The 19,308-nt window shown below is 33.7% G+C and overlaps 1 protein-coding gene across 1 annotated transcript; it reads right to left on the bottom strand.

Annotated features, from left to right (window-relative positions):
• Nucleotides 1-3,698: 3,698 nt before the first annotated feature.
• On the bottom strand, nucleotides 3,699-13,851 carry LOC136218780 (polynucleotide 3'-phosphatase ZDP-like). The gene is made up of 14 exons (XM_066005882.1): nucleotides 13,368-13,851; nucleotides 12,842-12,871; nucleotides 11,270-11,314; nucleotides 10,890-10,967; nucleotides 10,470-10,724; nucleotides 10,002-10,031; nucleotides 8,021-8,071; nucleotides 7,495-7,554; nucleotides 7,079-7,330; nucleotides 6,606-6,635; nucleotides 5,209-5,259; nucleotides 4,800-4,859; nucleotides 4,560-4,620; nucleotides 3,699-3,926 (listed from the first exon to the last, which is right to left on the bottom strand). Exons 1-13 carry the CDS (start codon nucleotides 13,584-13,586, stop codon nucleotides 4,609-4,611), a joined length of 1,173 nt encoding a protein of 390 aa, XP_065861954.1. The 5' UTR covers nucleotides 13,587-13,851; the 3' UTR covers nucleotides 3,699-3,926; nucleotides 4,560-4,608.
• Between the last annotated feature and the right edge of the window lie 5,457 nt (nucleotides 13,852-19,308).

The raw sequence follows: 19,308 nt of genomic DNA, 5'->3' as shown, positions 1-19,308 counted from the left end.
TATTTTCATTTGAAAGGCTATCCACATTACTATAAAGGTCCTCCTTATAATAAAACAAGTTCTAGATTTGGAAATACTAATGCTCATGATTTTATGACTATGAGAACCATGGTGCAGCTTTAGATAATTCTGACACAGATTCTGAAGATGAGAAAAGTAAGATGATGCAGTTTATAGTACAAAAGTAGTTCCAGAAGTACCTTAAGCAAAAGAATGTGTCCGATAATAGTCATTCTCAACAACAAACACTAGATTTTATAGCCTTTGTTGGAGCTTATGTATTGCTTCCCCTAAATCCAGTTTTTGGATATTAGACTCAGGGGTAACTACACACATGTGTATTTCTCTGTCTATTATGGACTCTGTGACACATTCAACTATTTCAAGGAAGGTGTACTTGATAATTTAGTTCAACAAGTTGAATGCATAAGAATTGTCATGTTTCCTTATAGATTGCAATTAAAGATTGTTTTGCTTGTTCCAACATTCAAATACAATCTATTATCCATAAGCAAGCTTTTACATGATTCAAATATTTATGTGCATTTCTATCTTAAGTACTATACAAAAACTATGCGTTTCTCGAGAAGTCCATTTCATGGAAGATATTTTCCTTATGCTGAAACTACATACTCTTATGTTCCATAAGCTATTACAACAACTATTGCTTTACCTATTTCCATAGCATATTTCTCTATCCCCATATCAGATTCAATTCCATTGTTCAATCCTTCAACTTCACAATCTCTTACAACATCTTTATTTCATGATAATGTTGTTCAATCTACATAACCATCTTATTCAAATACTTGTCCTACATAATATGATGAGTTAATTTCTTCTAGTACACCTTCTTATGTCCATGTTCTTCCACCTATTTGGATGTTCAAGCAAAGTTACAAAGCTTCCTGCTTCGTTAAATGATTTTGTTACATACAGTGTGGTTGAAGGAGTTTGTTTTAGTTTCACTCCTTATCGTAAAGCTTTCTTAACTAACCGTGATAATGAACCTGACACTTAAGAAGAGGCTAAACAAGATTCTAGATGGGTTTCATGCTATGTAATAGGAGCTACAAGCTGTTGATAAGAATGATACGTGGGAGCTTGTATCATTACCACAGGGCAAGAAACCTATCACATCTAAGTGGGTGTTTAGAATTAAGTATAAAGCAGATGGTACTATAGAAAGATTCAAGGAAAAGTTGGCAAGAAGGGGGTACAATCAATAGTTTGGGGTTGACTATCATGATAACTTCTATCTAGTCACCAAGGTTGTCATTATAAGGGTACTTTTGCCACAACAACAGCTAAACAATGGCCAATTCACCAATTAGACATTAACAATGCATATTTGCATGGAACCATTGAAGATGAACTGTACATGGAACCATCTACAGGGTATTTAGTTCCAGCTGGCACAGTGTGCAAGCTTACTAAGTTCTTATATGGACTGAAACAAGCTGGGAGGCAACGAAATAAAGCTTTTACTCAACTACTATTGAATATAGGCTTTAAAAAGTCAATTCATGACTATTGTCTTTTCACTAAAACAAATGATGGTTATTTTATAGCATTGATAGTGTATGTTGATGATGTGTTGATTACTGGCGCATCAGAATAACTGAATAATGAAGTTAAGTAGGACTTAGATGCAAATTTCACTATAAAGGACTTAGGATTTGCTAAGTTCTTCCTAGGAATTGAATTAGCAAGATCCAACACAAGGATTTTGATCAGTCAACAAAAGTACATATTGTATTTGGTTAAAGACACTAGTTTGCAAGATGCTAAAGTAGCTTTTAGTCCATTTCCTGCAAATGTACAACTAACAAATGAAGCATTGATTGTCCTAAACCAGATCAATATAAAAGACTTATAGGTCGATTACTGTATCTAGATTTCACTAGACTTGATATTTCCTATGTAACACAATAGCTCAGTCGGTATATGAGAAAACCAAGTGCAATTCACATGGATACAAACATTTCATGTGCTACGATATTTGAAGGTGACAACTTATAAAGGGTTATTTTATCCTTCACACGACAACTTCAATTTAACAACATATTATGATTCAGACTGAGCCAGGTGCATAGATACTAGAAAATCTATGATTGGATTCTACATTTTCTTGGGAGATGCAGTAGTGTCATGGAAGGCTAAGAAGCAATGGACAATAACTGAATCCTATATAGAAGCAGAGTACAGAGCCACGATAACCACTACTTGTGAATAAAATGGTTAATATACATTTTGAATGAGTTTTAGATGACTATTACAATGTCAATCCCTATGTTTTGTGACAATAAAGCAACAGTTCACATTGCAACTAATCATGTTTTTCATGAGAAGACAAAACATATGGATGTAGAATGTCACATTTATGAGGGAATACTTAGAGGCTGGTTTTCTACACACTCATTATGTTGTTGATTCACAGCACCAAGTAGCATATTTGCTTACAAAGCCACTATCATCAAATCAAATGTCATATGCACTATCCAAGATGAAGATAATTGACATAACACCCCCTTCATCTTGAGGGGAAGGTGTTAGAATGAAGACTTATATAGCTAAGATATAATTGCCTATAGACAATTATGTCTCACAAACAGAGACACAAAATAGGCGGGAAGGTTAGGTTAACATGGAGAAGGCAATTTGATTTTGTTAGTTGATGTGGCATTGATGGTAATTGATTACTGCTATTAGTATATAAGTTGTAAGATCATACTTTGAATAAATAAGAGAAGTATGTTCGATCTAAATGTTCTTCAGGAATAAAACCTCACACAAGTAGAGGCTAAAACCAATACAAGAATGAATTATAAATCATATACTTCTTGTAAATCTAAATCCACAGAAAAGCAGCTGCAATCCAAGCTTCATTATATAGGACCTTCCGAACATTCAAATATGAGTCATTTCTTTTGCAACCACGTAGATCTATTGATATACATACAAGATCAACAGTTTCAGCTCTTGCTAAATCCCGAAAGCGTATAAATGAAAGGATTATAGAGAACAGATGCAGTTCATATGGATAAAGAGATGTGGTAAAATATATGAACTCCAACTAAAATGAAACTAAACAAATAAAGGAAAAATATGGAAACCAAATCGGTGGGATGAGGAAGAATGAAGACAAACTTCCTTCTTCATCCTCTAAATAGATGTGTAAAAGAGGAGGATAGATGTGTAAAAGAGGAAAGTTTGAGGCTTAGTAGATCTTGAACTTGAGAAGAAGAGCAAGAGGTTATAGCTGTGCAAAAGAGATAAAATTGTTGCACATCAATAAGTGAATGCGAGGAGTTGTGGAGAAACATAAATAGGGCAGAGGGTTTAGAGGCGTTGGATGAAGAAGAGTTTTCTTACTATTTGAAGAGAGAAAACCTAAGGTGGTTAGGATTGAAAGAAAAACTTTAGGGTGACACTGAGCATCTTTAATAAAATCAAATTAGCTAAATAAGGCTTCGAAATATGTCTGTTATATATATTTCAAAATATGTAATTTTTATTTTTTCTCTGGTATTCCTATTGCTAACCCCGAATTATGTTAAGTCAAATTCTCCAATTTAATAAAGTGTAAAACACAATACTCGTTTGCAATGAAAAAACCACAAACATATTTCTTAGGATCGATGTAACCACAATTTTTTTTATATAATTCACTCTAAATTTTATTAGATTAATTAATATTTAAATTAATTAATTATATAAATGTTTACTCATGAAAATTAATGTGATTAAAGAAAACATAATGTCATTTTTTAAAATAAATTACATAGAAAATTATAATGAACAAATAAAACTAAACATAAAAAATCACAAGAAAAAAATACTACATTAATCATCACTTTCATCTTCCCCCATAGCAGTTCCAAATCTCTTCAACTAAATCGACTTGCAATTGATGATTTATTGACCTGTTATGAATTCATACATAATTTAAAACATGTTAGATGTGAGTAAAACTGAACTGAAATCCAAAAAGCGAAAAAAGTGAACTAAAAAGACCGAACCGTACTCTAAATTGATTCAGTTTGTATTTCCTAACTATTTCGATTTGGTTTTATTTGGTATAAAATCGAAACTAAAATTAATCAATTAATGTGTACTATATATTGTCGTTTTTTATCATGTAGGGAAATGCAACTAATATAATGATCATGTTTGGCAAAAAGAGATTTGGGGCAAATTAGAAATTTTGACTAGTCAAACCTCTAATATGTGTTTGACGAAAGGAGATTTCAAATAGCTTTTTAAGCTCAAACTTCTAATTTTGAAAATGTTAGTATTTACTATTATGTTTTGGAAATTATATTTCTATTTTGAATATTACATGAATTAAAATTAACAATTAAACTAAGAAATATTAATCAAAATTACATGTCTATAACCGAACCAAACCCATATGGTCGTAAACAAGGTGATGTCTATGAAGTATAATGATGAACAACAACAATAGATGAGTTTCATGTTTACTTTAAACATAGATGCTACAAGAATAGACTAATTTGTACAACCTTTATTTTGAAGGAATCAAGATAATTTCCTACCTTACATATCTTAGGTATCTTCTCCTCCAGCTCCACTTCTTCCCCCATTTTAAACCGTTTTCTGAATTATATTATGAAGGTGAGTTATGAAAGAGATACATATTATGAAAGATAAGAAAGGAGTTTATGTAATTCCATTTTTACTTTTGTGTGAAAATATTATTTAAAAAAAAAAAGAGAGCAGTTTATGTAACTATTTATCTTCATAGGAATCAAGAAAAAGCAAATGCATTCATGTACCTTCCTTTTCTTAGCTTTCTTCCCCTTCAGCTCAAGTTCTTCCCCACTTTCATCTGTTCTCTGAAATTCATTCAAAAAAAAAAAGTGTAAGATGAGATGGATATATGACGAAGAAAAATGACAAAAGATGACTTCCATTTTCACTAAAGAGAGATGCTATAAAAATATCCCACTCTATGAAACTTTCCATCTCGATAGTAATCAAAGAAAATAAAAGTGAGAAAATTTACAGATAATTTTCTTAGAAAAATCCTGTATAATTATCTTTTTCTACTCTAAACATTTGAATCATTTACTTGGAGTAACTAATATAATCTACCTAAACATATAGATTATTGAGCTATTCATATTTTTTAGTATTTATTTTACAAATTTTGCATCATGTACATATGTGCATTTCAATCAATACCTTCGAAGCAGAATTTGGGCTTCCTTCAACCATATCTTTAACTCCTGAAATCTGCAAAGTTTAAAAGTAATCACCTGGTGCTTTAATTAATTTAAAAAGAACAAAAAAACTGCAGGGGCTGCAAGAACAATCACAAAATGTATGTGGCAAATATACCCTATAAGTTCGATCCACGCTTCACCTTAGTCCCCATAAATAAATAAATAAAAAGAAAGGCACGGTAAGAGGTAATTTTCTTGCAACATTATATGTACATCATCCTACTTGATCATATTATTGAATTATTATGTCAATGACAAAAGAAAAAAAAGAATTTTCCATGAAATTCTATAAACTTTTAGTATTAATCCTAAAGAAAGAAAGAAATAGTTCAAAAGATAAAACAGGAAAGCAAGCAGATACCCACAATATACAGCCTCCACCTAATCTATCAACATTATTATTCAGAAAGAATATTTACAAGAAAATATTATACTTAGCAACCCATCTCATGCTGGAGAAGAAAATGCCTCATCTGCATCAGGCAATGACAGATGTAGCACAGCACAGACAGGTTGAAGGAATCTAACTGATCAGCAAAAAGATCTCTTTTCACGATTTAATGAAAGCAAAACAACAAGATAATTTCGGATTTCAGGGAAACTGGGCAGAAACTGAATATAAATATGAGCAACTGCCAATTATTTCCTGATCAAGTATCATATCACCAATAGGTCTAAATCAGCCGGTTTCCTGAGGACACTCAATTTAAATCTTACAGGTTAACTTTCCATGACCTTTTAGAAATTAGAATCCAATCATATCCAAAATATGCTTAACTTGCTAGTTTTTCATTGTGCACTTTACAATGCAAGGTTCAAACCTATTACCTACTCAATTCTCAAATCTAAAACCAATAAAAACTAACATGGTCTTGTTTTTAATGAAAAAAAAAAGCGATCTGTGGTCATCTAATAACAATAGTTAAGAGCCAATCCTCATAAACAGAGTTTCGACATACAATTTAGCAGCATCTTTCCACTATAAAAGAGCAAAGCCTTTGCTTTCCTTTTTTCCCTCTGTTAACATCCAATGTGCTCAAAAAATAGGAACTTAAATAAGGAAAACTCACAGAATGATGCTATGCTGCATTAAGAGTTTAAGATTTGAGCATCTTAGTTAGAACTTCAGTTGTAAATAATTTGAGGCATAACTTTCAGCATTGGAATTATTCTATTCTTAAGTCATACTTTCTTTAGACACGAAAGCCTACAGAGCCCCAACACTAGTTACCAAAATATTTGTGATTGTCTTGATTATGATGGTTCTTAGCTTATCCACTTTTAAAGGGTCACTGAACATATTGTACAGCATCACTAATTTAATTTGCACCATGCATGGCTCTTAAATCCACTTACCAATTTCTTCAAAGCTTCCTGATCATTTTCCTGAGAGCAGAAGAAACCAGAAAAGTCAAGAAAGATAGAGAGCAGACAATTAGACTAACATTTGCAAATGCTAAAACAAAAACCATACTAAGGGAAAGAATAACTCAGAACTATGATTTTCCATCGCAGAAATAGTGTGGGGTTGAGCACAAACACTAGTGTGCATGGACACATCACTCAAGCAGAATCAGTATCCATATGGATGCCTCTAATTCTAAGATTCTAATTTTAAATTACAAATTATCTAATGATAATTCAGAGATAATACCAGATATTTTTTTAACTAACATTCAAGCCATTAGAATGCACAAAATCATAACCAATGTGGATTACTTTGTAGACAAAAATAAGAAAAAGCAGAATCACATTTCAGGATCAGCATTAAACAAGTTATGACTCCAAGTAACCTTCAAAAAGGTTAAACTCAAAGAGAGATCAGTGACCTTCAATGAAGCAAACCCGATAATCTCCTCTGTCGATTCAACCTTCTCAGAGAAACAATCCAAGTGATGCCATTTGGCCATATCAAACCCTCGCGGGTCTTTGCTGACCAAACCCAACCGCAAGGTCTTAGCCTGTATAAATTGAGAGCACTTCTTGCATGATGACCTCTTCGATTTAGCGTACTCAGCCATGATTTGGACCGAAGGAGGCATTGCTGGATTTTCAAGTTCTTCCCCAATTTCGTATGTTTTCTGAGTTAGGTTACAAACAAGGTGTAAGTAATGAAGGATTTGTGATATAAAACTAAGAAAGGATGAATCCAATTTTACAGTTAAAGTGATGCCATAAAATAGAGTAAATTATGGAACTTCTAATATTTGTGGGAATCAAGAAAAAAAATGCTACCTTCCCCTACCTTCTTTTTCTTAGATGTCTCCTCCTCCAGCTCAAATTTATCCACATTTTCATTCGTGCTCTGCATTTGGTTGTATACAAGGGAATGGCTATGAAGTATATATGATGACACAAGAACTGAAGAGTCCATGTTTACTTCAAACAGAGATTCTATAAGAATAAGACCAATTTGAAAATTTTCTATCTCGATGCTATAAAAACACAGATGAGTTCCATGATGAATATATGATGAGAAAAGTAACAAAAGATGAATTGCATTTTCACTCAAGAGAGATGCTATAAAAATATACCATTTTATGAAACTTTTTATCTCAATTGTAATCAAGAAAATAGAAGTCAGAATGTTTATAGATAATTTTCTTAAAATTACTACAACTAATATAATCTATCAAAACATATACACTATTGAGCTATTCATATTTTTTAGTATTTATTTTATCAGTTTAACAGATTTGAAAAATATGCATTTGCAGGACCTATACAATATTTACAAATTTTGCATCATGTACATGCATTTGAAGAAATACCTTCGAAGCAGAATTTGGGCTTCCTTCAACCACATCTTTAACTCCTGCAATCTGCAAAGTTTAAAAGTAACCACCCGTCGTTTTAATGGAAAAACAAATGCAGGGGTTGCAAGAACAATAACAAAATCTATGTTGCAACTATACCCTATAAGTTCCATCCACCCTTCACCTTTTTTTTTTAAAGGTAGGAGGGTAGACTAAAGTCCAAATCAATTTTTTACCTCCTACCTCCCGAAGGTTTGAACCTTGAACGTCCAAATTTAAACATTAGCTGATTACCACCAGGCCCAGCCCCTTGGGGTTGCATTCCTTCAATCCACCCTTCACCTTACTCCCCATATGTACATCCTACTTGTTCATATTGTTGAATGATTATATCAACGACAAAGTGAAAAGAGAATTTTCCTTAAAAAGTTTCCATGAAATTTTATATATTTTTAATATTAATCCTAAACAAACAGAGAAAAGTTAAAAAGATAAAACTGGAAAGCAAGCAGATAGCCACAATAAACAGGCAAGTCATCTATCAATATTATTATTAAAAAAATAAAATTTACAAGAGTAAACCTTATAAATAACATACTTAGCAACCGCTTTCATGCAGGAGAAGACAATGCCTCATCCCCATCAGGCAATGACAGATGCAGCATAGCAAAGACAGATTGAAGGAATATAACTGATGTATGCAATAGCAAAACTATCACTTTTAACGATTTAATGGAAGCAAAACAACAAGATAATTTCGGATTTCAGGGTAACTGGTCAGAAACTGAATATAAATTTGCATGAGCAAACACCAATTATTTCCTGATCAAGTACCATATCACCAATAGGTCTAAATCAGCAGGTTCCCGAAGGACACTCAATTTAAATCTTACAGGTTAACATTCCATGACCTTTTAGAAATTAGAATCCAATCATATCCGAAATATGCTTCATTTCGCAAGGGTACCAAATTATCTATATGTCAGTTTTTATGGTTTTAAATTGTATGTAATGATTCAAAAAATTTACAAGTATTTATATTAGAGTATATGCCTACTTCTTGATATTTTCCAACAATTGCTCCCTCATTTGCTGCTGTAATAGCTCCCTAATTTGCTGCTGCGACTTCACCCTTACTTTCTTTTATTACAACTTAGTATGTTCACACATATAGTCTACAGATGTCAGCTAGTCATGTACACATTAGGATACTGATACATAATTTACAGCAAATAACATCACTAATTCCCACACTATGCATAACTTAGTAGGATTTATGATATGAGATGCACAATAAGTAATATTTTACAATGCCATGTAACAAGCTTCTCATTTATTCATAAAAATTAGAAAAACTTCTAAAACCAGCTGAGTGTTTCATTAGAATCAAGAAGCCTTTTATCATTGGTCAATATCAAACTAGATTACTAGAATACCTAGTCAATGGCTTAAACTTTCTAGTTTTTCGTTGTGTTCTTTCTAATGCAAGGTGCAAACCTATTACCTACTCAATTCTCAAATCTAAAACTAACATGGTCTGTTTAATAAAAAAAATAGCAATCAGTGGTTTTCTAATAACAATGGTTAAGAGCTACTCCTGATACACAGAGTTTAGACATACAATTTAGCAGCATCTTTCCACTATAAAAGAGCAGAGACTTTGCTTTCCTTTTTTCCCTCTTTCAATATCCAATGTGCTAAAAAAACTAGGAACTTAAATAAGGAAAACTCAAGGCAGTCAGGATGATGCTACAATGCATTGCGAGTTCAAGATTTTAGCATCTTAGTTAAAACTTAAGTTGTAAATAATTCAAGGCATAACTTTCAGCATTAAAACTATTCTATTCTTAAGTCATGCTTTCTCTGAGTTAGACATTAAAGCCTACAGAACCTCAACACTAGTTACCATACCAATTGTGGTTGTCTTTTTTATGATGGTTCATAGCATCACTAATTTAATTTGCACCACATCTACATGGCTCTTATATCCACTCACCAATTTCTTCAAAGCTTCCTGATCATTTTCCTGAGAGCAGAAGAAAGCAGAAAAGTCAAAAAGATAGATAGCAGACAATTAAACTAACATTTGCAAATGATAAAACAAAACCCATACTGGGGAAGAATAACTCAGAACTATGATTTTCCATTAGGTTGAGCACAAACACTAATGTGCATGGACACATCTGGCTCAGTCCAAGCCAAGCAGAACTGGAATCCATATGGATGACCCTAATTTTAAGATTCTAATTTTAAATTACATATTACCTAATGATAATTCAGAGATAATAGCAGATATCTTTTTAAGTAACATTCAAGCCATTCGAATCCACAAAATCGTATTCAATGTGGATTACTTTGTAGACAAAAATAAGAAAAAGCAGAATCACATTTCAGGAACAGCATTAAACAAGTTATAACTCCAAGTAACCTTCAAAAAGGTTAAACTCAAAGAGAGAGCAGTGACCTTCAATGAAGCAAACCCGATAATCTCCTCTGTCGATTCAACCTTCTCAGAGAAACAATCCAAGTGATGCCATTTGGCCATATCAAACCCTCGCGGATCTCTGCTGACTAAACCTACTCGCAAGGTTTTAGCCTGTATAAATTGAGAGCACTTCTTGCATGATGATCTCTTCGATTTAGCGTACTCAGCCATGATTTGGACCTCTTTGGAAGGAGGCATTGCTGTTTCAAGTTCTTCCCCAATTTCATATGTTCCCTGAGTTAGGTTACAAACAAGGTGTAAGCTATGAAGGATTTGTGATGAAAAACTAAGAAAGGATTAATTCAATTTTTAAGTTAAGAGAGATGCCTAAAATAGATAAATGATGCAACTTCTTACATTGGTGGAAATCAAGAAAAAAAAAATACTACCCTCCCCTACCTTCTTTTTCTTAGATGTCTTCTTTCTCTTAGATGTCTCCTCCTCCAGCTCAAATTCATCCTCATTTTCATTTGCACTCTGTATTTGGTAGTATACAAGGTAATGGCTATGAAGTATATATGATGAACAACAAGAACAGATGAGTTCCATGTTTAATTGAAACAGAGATGCTATAAGAATAGACCAATTTGCAAAACTTCTATCTTTATAGGAATCAATATAACAAATTTGAAATATAGATTATTCAGCTATTCATGTTTTTGTAGATTTTTTTAGACAATAAATAACAGTTTAACAAATTTGAAATATATGCATTTGCAGGACTTGTACAATATTTTACAAATTTTGCATCATGTACATATATACATTTCAATCAATACCTTTGAAGCAGCATTTGGGTTTCCTTCATCTTTGACTCCTAAAATCTGCAAAGTTTAGAAGTAATCACCGGGTGCTAATATATATATGCAAGAGTTGCAAGAACAATAACAAAATCAATGTGGCAACTATACCCTATAAGTTCCATCGTCCCTTCAACTCACTCCCCATAAATAAATAAAACGAAAGGCACATTAAAAGTAATTTACTTGCAACATTATATGTACATCCTACTTGATCATATTGTTGAATCGAACATCTAGCGTCGATATAACAACAATTAAGTAAAAAGGGAATTTTCCTTAGAAGCTTCCAATGAAATTCTATATATCTTATTATTTCTCATAAGAAAATAAATAAATAGTTCAAAAGCTGAAGTAGGAAAGCAAGCAGATAGCCACAATAAACAGCCAAGTCATCAATCCAGATTATTATTAGAAAATAAAATTTACAAGAGTAAACCTTATAAATAATATTTTTAGCTATCCCTCTCATGCTGGAGAAGTCAAAGACTTATCTGCATCTGGCATTGACAGATGCAGAACAGCAAAGAGAGCTTGAAGGAATCTAAACTGATGTACGGAACAGCAAAAAGATCTCCTTTAACGATTTAATGGAAGCAGATCAACAAGACAATTTAGGATTTTAGGCCAAGTGGTCAGAAACTGGATATAAATTTGCATGAGCAACTACCGATTATTCCCTGCTCAAGTACCATATCACCAATAGATCTATATCAGCAGGTTTCCTGAGCACTCTCAATTTAAATCTTACAGGTTACCTTTTCATGACCTTTTAGAATACATTCATAACCAAAATATGCTTCATTGTGCAAGTGTACCAAATAATCTATGCATAAGTTAGTAGCCTTTATAATATGAGATGCTCAATAAGTAATATTCATGAAACTTAAAAAGTATTCTAAAGCCAGATGAGTGTTTCCTTAAAATCAACCTTCTACTTGGCAAATATCAGATCAGAATACCTAGTCAGTAGCTTAAACTTGCTAGTTTTTCATTGTGCACTTCATAATGCAAGGTTCAAGCCTGTTACCTACTCAATTCACAAATCTACAACCAATAAAACTCACGGTTTTATTTTTAAAAAAAAAAAAACAGCAATCCATGGTTATCTAATTATAGCAGTTAAGGGACAACCCTCATAAATAGAGTTTGGACATACAATTTACCAGCATCTTTCCACTATATAAGAGCAAACCCTTTGCTTTTTCTGTTTTTCCTCTCTTAACATCCAATGTGCACAAAAAACAACGAACTTAAATAAGGAAAACTCAAGGCAGTCGGGATGATACTATAATGCACATAGACTTAAGCATTTTAGTTAAAACTTCAATTGTAAATAATTCGAGGCATAACTTTCAGCATTAGAATTATTCTATTATTATGTCATACTTTCTCAGAGCTTAGACATGAAAGCCTGCAGAACCCCAACACTAATTACCATAACAGTTGTGATTGTCTTGATAATGATGGTTCTTATTTATCCATTTTTTCAGGGGTATTGAACATAAATTTAATTTGCACCACATCCATGTGGCTCTTAAATCCACTCACCAATTTCTTCAAAGCTTCCTGATCATTTTCCTGTGAGAGCAGAAGAAGGCAGAAAAGTAAAGAAGATAAGAGAGTAGGCAATTAACAGCAGAAAAGCAGAAAAGTAAAGAAGATAGAGAACAGGCAATTAAACTAACATTTGCAAATGTTAAAACACAAGCCACAGTAAGGGGAATAATAACTCAGAACTATGATTTTGCAGACATCCATTGCATAAATAGTTTTTGGTTGAGCACAAACACTAGTGCGCATGGACACATTTGGCTCATTCCAAGTAGAATTGGAATCCATATGGATGTCTCTAATTGTAAGACTCTAATTTAAAGTTAGAAACTATCTAATGATCATTCAGAGATAATAAAAGATATCCTTCTAACTAACATTCAAGTAATTCGAATGCACAAAATTATAACGAATGTGGATTACTTTGTAGACCAAATTAAGAAAAACAGAATCGCATTTCAGGATCAGCGTTAAACAAGTTATAACTCCAAAAAGGCTAAAATCAAAGGGAGAGGGCAGTGACCTTCAATGCAGCAAACCCAAGAATCTCGTCCGTCGATTCAACTTTCTCAGAGAAGCAATCCAAGTGATGCCATTTGGCCATATCAAAGCCTCGCGGGTCTCTGCTGACCAAACCCAACCGCAAGGTTTTAGCCTGTATAAATTGAGAGCACTTCTTGCATGATGACATCTTCGATTTAGCATACTCAGCCAATATTTTGACATCTTCGGAAGGAGGCATTGCTTGATTTTGGGAGCAGAAACGAAGCAATTGCTTTGTTCGTTTTCTGGAAACAGAATTAAGGGAATGTGCTCTTGTTGCTTGTGAGTTGGAAAAGATTGAAGGAGGAGGTGATCATAAAATTTGAGTTGAGTGATATTGTAGTTTAGGGCCCCTTCCCTTCCCGCCAATTAGGAAATTGATTGGTCAAAAGAAATGTCTTTTTGACTAATAATATTTGTTTTTCAGAAAATGACCAGTACTTCTTTAAGCAACTTTTGGTGGGTGCTGCAGCTTTTAAAGTTGGAGATACTGTAAATAGAAGTCGGCAAGAAAAGAAGTACTAAAACTTTCTTCTTCTTCTTCTTTTTTTTTTTTGTGAAAATATACTTTTCCCTTTAATTTTAGGGCTAATTACAAATCTAACCCAATTAAGAGGGGCCTTTTACATATATAACTCACTTTACTTCCATCTTACCAAATTAGACACTTTTAACCATTTTGGACAAAATTACCCTTAGTTCTATTCAATCATCGGTCTTCTTCTTCTTCTTCTTCTTCTTCTTCTTCTTCTTCTTCTTCGTTTCAACTTCTTCTTCGGTTCATCTTCTTCAATTTCTAATACCAATCATTATCGATTTTTGAGATTATTGACGTATTATGTTCAATTTCCCGTAGAAATTGTATGTTTTTAGCTTATACGCTTTCTTTTCTCGTTGGTCTTGCCTCTTTCTTCATTTGTAATGGTATCGTTTCAATTTCCTTTATTTTCCACAATTTTTCTCAATTTTCCTCCATTGTTGTCGCATTTGTGACGAAATTTGTCGCATTTCGTCACAAATGCGACAAGAGCTGTCGCATTTCGTCTCAAATGCGACATTTGCGACGAATGCAACAGCTCTTGTCGCAGAAATGCGACAAATTCCGTCACAAATACGACAGCAATGGAGGAAAATTGAGAAAAATTGTGAAAAATTGAGAAAATTGAAACGATACCATTACAGATGAAGAAAGAGGCGAGACCAATGAGAAAAGCAAGCGTATAAGCTAAAAACATACCATTTCTATGGGAAATTGAACATAATACGTCAATAATCTCAAAAATCGATAATGATTGGTATCAGAAATTGAAGAAGATGAACGGAAGAAGAAGAAGAACCAAAAGAAGAAGAAGAAGAAGACGAAGAAGAAGAAGAAGAAGAAGAAGAAGAAGATCGATGATTGAATAGAACTATGGGTAATTTTGTCCAAAATGGTTGAAAGTGTCTAATTTGGTAAGATAGAAGCAAAGTGGGTTAGATATGTAAAAGGCCTCTCTTAATTGGGCTAGATTTGTAATTAGCCCTTAATTTTAAATTTTCAATTTTCAATTTTCAATTCATGGTGCAAAAAGTATTAACAATTTTATTTGGCTTAATACATCATTTGCTCTCTGAACTTGTCCAAAATGGTTGATTGACCCCTGAACTTTCAAAGTATCTCGATAGCTTCCTGAATTTATATAAAATGTTCAGTTAGCCCCCTGAACTTGCGTAAAACGTAATCAATTGATCACTCGGTTGCAAAAAAAAGTAAGTTAAATACGAAAAATGTATTGCACGCGTCTTAAAAAAAGTAAAACAATCAAAATTGGGGTATTGCGGTTGTAATATTAGAGAATACAAGGCTTGTAGTTAAGCAAGTAATAACTTTATTTTTACTCTATTTTTGAATTATGTAATAACATTCTAAGACACGTGGAATATATCTTCCGAATTTAATTTACTTTTTTGCAACCGAGTGATCTATTGATTACGTTTTACGCAAGTTCAGGAGGCTAACTAAACATTTTATACAAGTTCAGGAGCTATCGAGACACTTTAAAAGTTTAGGAGGCCAATCAACTATTTCGGACAAATTCACGGGACAAATGATGTATTAAGCCATTTTATTTCTAATTCTACGAGTTCATACCATACCACATACCATGAAACCAATTGATTAAATATATAATCTAAGTAGGCAAATGGATAGCAAACAATGAAATAAAGAATAAAAAATTTCGGCTTAATAGGCACCCAACCCCCTAAACTTGTAACTTTTTTTCACCTGACCCCTTCAACTTAGGGGACAACCTCTCAACCCCCTCAATTCTCCAAAAACATCACATACAACCCCTTACACCCTTATGTTCGGTCAAAATATTGACTCGTGTAGAAAACGCGCTTGACTGTTGACCACACTAATGCCACGTGTCATTTTTTATTACAGTTTTCCATTGAGACCCCTGCTCGGCCAGCAAATCCAATTGTGCTCGGCGAGCAACTACCAGAGATGGATTTCGATCAGAATTCTTATGCCAGAATGGAAAATTTTAATAAAAAAATGACACGTGACATTGGTGTGGTCAACAGTCAAGCGCGTTTTCTACACGGGTCAATATTTTGACCGAACATAGGGGTGTAAGGGGCTATATGTGATATTTTTAGAGAGTTGAGGGGGTTGAGAGGTTGTCCCCTAAGTTGATGGGGTCAGGTGAAAAAAAAATTACAAGTTTAGGAGACTGGGTGCCTATTAAGCCAAAAATTTCACATGTGACATGTTAGATTTAAAGTAAACACAATCAACAACTATACACGTGTAAAGAATCACATGTAATCACATTTTTATTTTAGTATTTATTCAACCTAATCTTTACATTATAGAATATTGTTTGCCTCTTTTCTAAAAAACACTGTGATTTCATAAAAGTATAGTATTCTCGAACTGTGGAATAAAATTAGGTCTATTAACTTCTAAATATCAAATGATTGTAAAGAATAAAGAGACTATAACATTTTAAAAGATCCGATTATTAAAATAACACCGACCTTATATAAATGATTAAAGAACAAATAAAATAAAATTATACTGGAAACTTGAATAAACTTTAACTTTGAAAATTAAAACTAAAGAAATAACTAAGAAATCTAAAAATGTTGAAGTTGAGTTGTCTCTTTTCATCGTGATTTCTACCTTTTATAGATGTCTGGGGGATTAATTGCATACATAGTGTACAACATTTGTCATTTTTCACACTTTTGACTACAACCTTCAATTTTGCACACAAAACTAAACAACCATTTTGTTGGTCCCGTGTGATTAGTTCCAAGGGGGGGTTAGGAACTAATATAACTTTTTCGCTTTAATTACGTTGACTTAATTCAATTCTTTGAGTTTCACAACTCAGCTTTGGTCAGCGTGGCCGAGTGAGGTGTAAGACAGCTTTAGTCAGATACTGACTAGAACTGCTTTACTTGTGAGTTGGGAAATGACTCTCTTGTGATCAGCTTCCAACTCAGCACTCTGATTTACTCAGTGTCAGCTTAATCAATTTATATACTGAGTAAATATAGCAAGCAACACATACAGATATATATTTGAAAAAGAGTTAGAGATTACTCAGTGCGACTTATCCTGGTTCGGCCTCTCCGCCTACGTCCAGTCCTCAGAATCCCCCCGGGCTTTTTAAATCCAATACTGAGCTCTTCAAAGGTAGAGCACAAACCGTTTACAAGGCAGTTGAATATGCAAGAGTACCATCCTCTATTCGTCTACTCAACTTCTACTAAGTGCTATAACCGAACACCTAGATTTCTCTACCACTGAGTACTTAACACCGAGTACTCATCACACTCTCTCAATACTACGATTGATACAAGATTGTTCTTTTTCAGACAAAGAACACTTTAGATGATTACAAAGAAAATCACTCTAGCATTTACACAGGAATAGAAATTTGGTGTAAGATCTCTTTCTTGTATTGATGTGCTTTTGTATGTATGCTCTTATTCTCTTTTTGTTTTTCACAATCGGCAAAGGATCCAAGAATGAACTTGTCCTTTTATAGTTGAAGTCTGAAGCCTAATGATTTGAATCTGGAGTTATCCGTTGGATTCAAACGGCTTTATCTTGAGACATGTTCTGGTCAGCTTCAGATTTGCAGGCCAATCCTGTCGTCTGAATTCCGCAGTCGTCAGGTTTGTCTTCTTCCTGCATGTTTCGTTTTTTTGTGCCAGTTCGTCTTTTAGCAAAAGAACAGTTGACCCATGCATCTCGAAATTGACTTTTGCGTAATTCCAAGGTTTCTATTATTGGTGCAGACAGTTGTCGGATCTTGTCTTTTAGCAAACGGATCATTCGCATTGTTCTAAGGATTATTCAGCTTGACTTTGATAGCCGTTGTCTTTGATTATTGCCAATTCAGATACTGAGTTCTCTTTTACTCAGCTTTCATGGTCAGCTTCGTTCTGCAAGATATAGTTCCCAAGAAGACTTCTCTACTTTTAATACTGAGTTCCGTTCCACTCAGCTTCGTTGATTAGCTTGATCTTTAAGCTTCTGTTCTGAAGATGACTTATCTTCTGTCACGCTGAGTTATACTCCACTCAACTTGTGCTGTATTCTCATGCTGACTTCGTCCTGTCTTACTTTTTATTTCCATTTGCATTTATATTTATACTCAATATTGAACAAACATATTAGTACAATTAAATCAAAGCACTTAAATTTAATTGTCCCTTAATCATGGATTAACTTAAATAATTTTGTCAAATCAAAATCATGTGGAAAGGTGTTTCAACACATTTGGTGACCTCTCACTAAAGTGTACAACCGGTAATATGACCAGTTAATGCGACATGTCAGCAATTTAACCTCCCTAAAAGTCAAAATTACTGACGTGGTGCATTGACTTCGTGTTGACCTGTCAACTTTTGACTTTTATAGAGGTCAAATTACTGAAGTAGCACGTTGACTTTGCGTTTACCGATCACAATTACCGGTTATACGCTTTAGTGGGAAGTCACCAAAAGGTTGTACAGTTTTGTGTGCAAAATTGAAAGTTGTACAACAAATTGTGGAATATGGTAAAGGTTGTACACCACGTATGTAATTTACCCGATGTCGGAGGTAACTTCATGCTTCCTTCCACTAAGTCATGTTCTCCACATTCAAATCACGTCTTGAGTAACTGCTCCACCATTTGATCCCTTGATCTCCATGATGGATTCACTCTAGGAAAATAAGTCTCCTATGAGGTTCTCTCTAGGAAAATAGGTATACTCCGAAGGTCACTTTAGGAAATAGGTTTCCACTGAGGTTCACTCTAGGAAAATAGCTCTCCTCTGAGGGCCACTTTAGAAAGTAGGTTTCTACTGAGGTTCACTCTAGAAAAATAAGTCTCTCATTTGAATGAAGCATGCTTTGATTAAGTTGGGCATCATTAATTAGGCTAGATGTGGCAACGTTGTCAAAGGTTAGAGTGATACATGGGGATTAATTCCTGGTTGTGACTATTGGATGGTGTGACTCTTCATGTGTCCGCCCGTGGTTATAGAAGGAGGAAATAACATCCTGCAACAAATTTTACTGACTTTGAAAGCTACTTAGAGCAAAGAACGGTGAGAGTTTATTGCCAGACTCTATGGTTGTTGTTCGTTGTGACGGTGGCAGTGAAGTGTTTTATCGCTGATAGCCACTCTTTGAGGGTGATACTGGAAATGGTGAGATCAATATCTCCTAGAAATTAGGAAGCAGTTGTTAATTCTTGTGTATTTATATCCTTTGAGTTAATGGAAGAAGCATCATTTTCAACTAAAAAAATCTTATGGTGAATTCTTACACTGGAAGGATACTGTTTTATTGAGTTTTTGATTGAGACTAACACATTTCTACATGTTTAATTATAATTTCACATCAATTTCACGTAGTTTAATCTCATGTG

Source organism: Euphorbia lathyris, chromosome 2 (assembly GCF_963576675.1).
Source record: "Euphorbia lathyris chromosome 2, ddEupLath1.1, whole genome shotgun sequence".
NCBI lineage: Eukaryota > Viridiplantae > Streptophyta > Magnoliopsida > Malpighiales > Euphorbiaceae > Euphorbia > Euphorbia lathyris.
This window is presented reverse-complemented; position numbering and strand designations above follow the sequence as displayed.

Coding starts and splice junctions, on each gene's coding strand:
- LOC136218780 (XM_066005882.1), bottom strand. CDS start 13,586: ATGCCTCCTTCCGAAGATGTCAAAATATTGGCTGAGTATGCTAAATCG. Junction 12,872..13,367: donor TTGGGTTTGCTGCATTGAAG/GTCACTGCCCTC, acceptor CTGCTCTCACAG/GAAAATGATCAGGAAGCTTT. Junction 5,260..6,605: donor AGGAAGCTTTGAAGAAATTG/GTAAGTGGATTT, acceptor TAAACTTTGCAG/ATTTCAGGAGTTAAAGATAT.